We start from the raw sequence: 3,407 nt of genomic DNA, 5'->3' as shown, positions 1-3,407 counted from the left end.
TGTATTTGTCTTACAGCGCTTTAAAAGTGTCTGACGAATGAGAATCTCCTTAGATGGAAGAACAGTGTGTTGTTATTGTGTTTTTAACATCATGAAGTTGTTCTCTGGAACCTACCAGATTGTTCTGAGTGCCTGTAAACCCTTTGCCGAAACTTCCTGCCCCTTGCTGAGAACAGAGGAGGTGCTTTAGCGATCAGTCACGGGTGTGCCTGGTATATTTTGTAAGGTGCCCACGTCCCCTCACCAGACATCTCTCTGCTCCTGCAGTTGTTACTGATCGTGATCGGCGCTGTGACAGTGGTCTCCGTGTTGCTGCCGTACATCTTCCTGGCAACGGTGCCTGTGATCGTGGCGTTTGTCTTACTGAGAGCCTACTTCCTCCACACCTCTCAGCAGCTCAAACAACTGGAGTCAGAAGGTATGCTGACGGCAGGAGAGTGCTCCTCCACCTGGAACCCAGTGCCGTTCTGAATTGGATTCCTCTATGGACCCCCTTCTCTATGAGTTTTCTCTTCCTGGTTTTGCACTCCCAAAGTATGCAACCCTGGCGATGTCTGTGTAGGTAAAAGAAAAGAGTGAACTACAAGATAACCTATAGATTTTGGTCACGAATGACCATGTGATTTCACTGTGGTTTTAAAGCAAGCGTGTACAGTGTCCCGGGCAGAGTGGAAATCGAAACCAAATCCATTGCTTTGAGTCCATTCTGACTCATGGTAACCCTACGTGTTTGAGCAGAACGGCCCCGAGGGTTTTCTCAGCTGCGATCGTGAAGGAAGCAGATTGCCAGACTTTTCTTCCATCGCCTGCAGGTGCTTTTGATCAAATATACCCTGGGATGTCTGGCTCTCTAGTGAAACCTCTTGCGCCTTGTTAAGAACAGAACAGTCTGGGAGGAGCTTATTCAGAGATCAGTAACGTTTGGACCTTGTGTAGATTGCACTGGACCATGTTTCCTCAATGTTGGACAGTGTTGGGATGGATTTAGCAGGAGTGGGTTTGTCGGGGGATTTGGTTGGGGTTTGGACTATACCCTCATACAAGCTACATCAGGACTGGGGAACGTCCAGCCAGACATGAAAAATCTTCCATCTCAGCTAATGTTATACACCCCAACAAGGGGAAACAGTGCCAGCCGTCACATTAGGGGTGAGTCATGAAATGTTTGACCAAATAAGGCAGCCTAATTTTTAGGTTGATAATTTTGTGCTCAAATGATGTTATCAATACCCAAATGGCACCTGGAAGAAAAAAGATTCCCTGCCCTTGCTCTATACACTTGTTTTAAAACCAAAACGAAGTCATATGGTCTAAATTAGTGAAAATGATTGGTAATTTTGGTATTTACTATTTCCTTTTATATGCATACACATTGTAAGAACTACCAAGCTTTAGATTTGAAGTCAAACAAACAAACGAAATCTAAAGATCTAGGGTATTCATCTGTCATTTACTTTCATAAATTATGTTTAATAACAATAGTGCTTCTCGGACTAAAGACTTTTCTGGGTTTCTAGACAATGCTGGGCAGATGTCTGCCCTCTGGCTTTTTGTTTCAGACACCCAAGCTTTCGGTCTCCGAGACCACAGTGTGTGCTCCCAGATACCGCTCAGGCTGTCTGGAAGCACGTTTTCTTAGTAACAGGTCACGGGAAGGTACCTTTTCAAGGGATACCTTTCTAGTGTGCTTTGGCCTTAAAGATGATTAACTGGATTGACATAGAAATTGTTCTTACTTGGGGCATCTGAATAAATTGTCTTACAACAGAAAAACATTTTTCTTTCATCAGTGATTAATGTAGAATTAGCCAGAAAATGAATTAATGCCCAATGGTCGTCAAACGAAGAAATAACGGCAATCGTTCTAGTGAGGGTTCCTATCCATGGTAACCAAATCAAACAGAGAGTAGCTCATTTAAAAATATAACACAGTCCATCTATTAAAAGGAAACATCAGAGTCAAAAGTGGAAGCACAGCGAAAAAAAGTCCCTTAAAGAGATGGATTGGAACAGTGGCTGCAATAATGGGCTCAAACAGAAGAACAATTGTGAGGTGGCACAGGACTGGGCTGTGTTTCATTGCGGTGTGCATAGCAGGGCTCTGGGTTGGAAATGGCTCAAAGACACCTAACAACACAGTCAACAACCTGTAGCCACTGGCCTTGACTGTGCGGCTGCTCTTTAGTCTTTTCAGTATGAATTTGCATTCTGGATGTACATAATTTGTCTTGTTTTCTATGGGGATAATTCACAGCCAGGAGTCCAATTTTCACTCATCTCGTGACAAGCTTAAAAGGACTATGGACGCTCCGTGCCTTTGGACGCCAGCCTTACTTCGAAACCTTGTTCCACAAAGCTATGAATTTGCACACTGCTAACTGGTTCTTGTACCTGTCAACACTTCGCTGGTTCCAAATGAGAATAGAGATGATTTTTGTCATCTTCTTCATTGCTGTTACCTTCATTTCCATTTTGACAACAGGTACTGCCAATCGGTCAATTATTTACCTCTAAGTTTCACCGAAAACTTTGTCTATGTTTAAAATGTGACACTATTGGAGGTGAACATTTTTAGAATTTTTACAGTTTTTAAAAAAAAATAATGTATTCATTTGAAAACTATTAGTTTATTCTTCAGTGACTAATTTCTTGGAATATTTGTTGGTGTAATGTTGAACATGTGATTTCATTGAATTGGGGGTACATGTAGTATTAGCCCTTATTTATTGTCGGGGGAAAACACTGGAGACATGGACAGTGTTGGATAACAAATCTACAATTAAAGGGAAAAAAGCAATTCTTTCATTATCACATTGGTAGAAATGCCAACCTTCAAAACAGTAGGTCTCTTTATTAAAGAGTTTTTCATTATAATTGACTGCACATTCTTTGCCCCTCAGTTTTCTCAGTACTTACAGTACTCATAGTTTTGTGATGAATATTACATATGGTGATGTGTGTGAGGTACTTAGTATAGTGCCTGGGCCATAATGACCAGAGCCAAACCAAAACCATTGTCATCAAGTGGATGCTGACTCATAGGGAATGTAACGGACAGAGTAGAACGGCCACTGTGAGGTTCCAAAGCTGTACCTCTTAACGGGAGTAGAAAGCTCTGTCTTTCTCCAGTGGAACATCTGGTGGTTTTGAGCTGCTGACCTTGTAGCTTGCTGCCCAAGTTGTAACCACTGCACCATTAGGACACCTGGGCCATGGTTAAGTACACAGTATGTGCTGTCATGCTCATTATTATTATTAAAAGATCATATTATCCTAATATTAACCTCTAGAATGAGTAATATATTGGGGCTCTGGATAAATCTTACATGTTTGGGGTAAATGTTCCTGAAAGAAGACCGTAGTTGTCTATAGCTTGTCTTTTGCTGGAGGAAAGGTGCACACACAAA

At 41.9% G+C, this 3,407-nt stretch overlaps 1 protein-coding gene across 1 annotated transcript in view; it reads left to right on the top strand.

Moving 5' to 3' along the window:
* CFTR (CF transmembrane conductance regulator) overlaps positions 1–3,407 on the top strand; it is a 180,504-nt gene that overhangs the window by 133,934 nt on the left and 43,163 nt on the right. The window contains exons 19-20 of the mRNA XM_045288937.1: positions 268–418; positions 2,255–2,482. Coding sequence (XP_045144872.1) covers positions 268–418; positions 2,255–2,482 — 379 coding nt within the window. The remainder of the gene's footprint in view (positions 1–267; positions 419–2,254; positions 2,483–3,407) is intronic.

This window comes from Echinops telfairi, unplaced genomic scaffold (assembly GCF_000313985.2).
Source record: "Echinops telfairi isolate 266 unplaced genomic scaffold, ASM31398v2 ScPeMD7_23;HRSCAF=83, whole genome shotgun sequence".
Lineage (NCBI taxonomy): Eukaryota > Metazoa > Chordata > Mammalia > Afrosoricida > Tenrecidae > Echinops > Echinops telfairi.
Note: the sequence above shows the minus strand (reverse complement) of the source record. Positions and strands in the feature narration are given on the sequence as shown.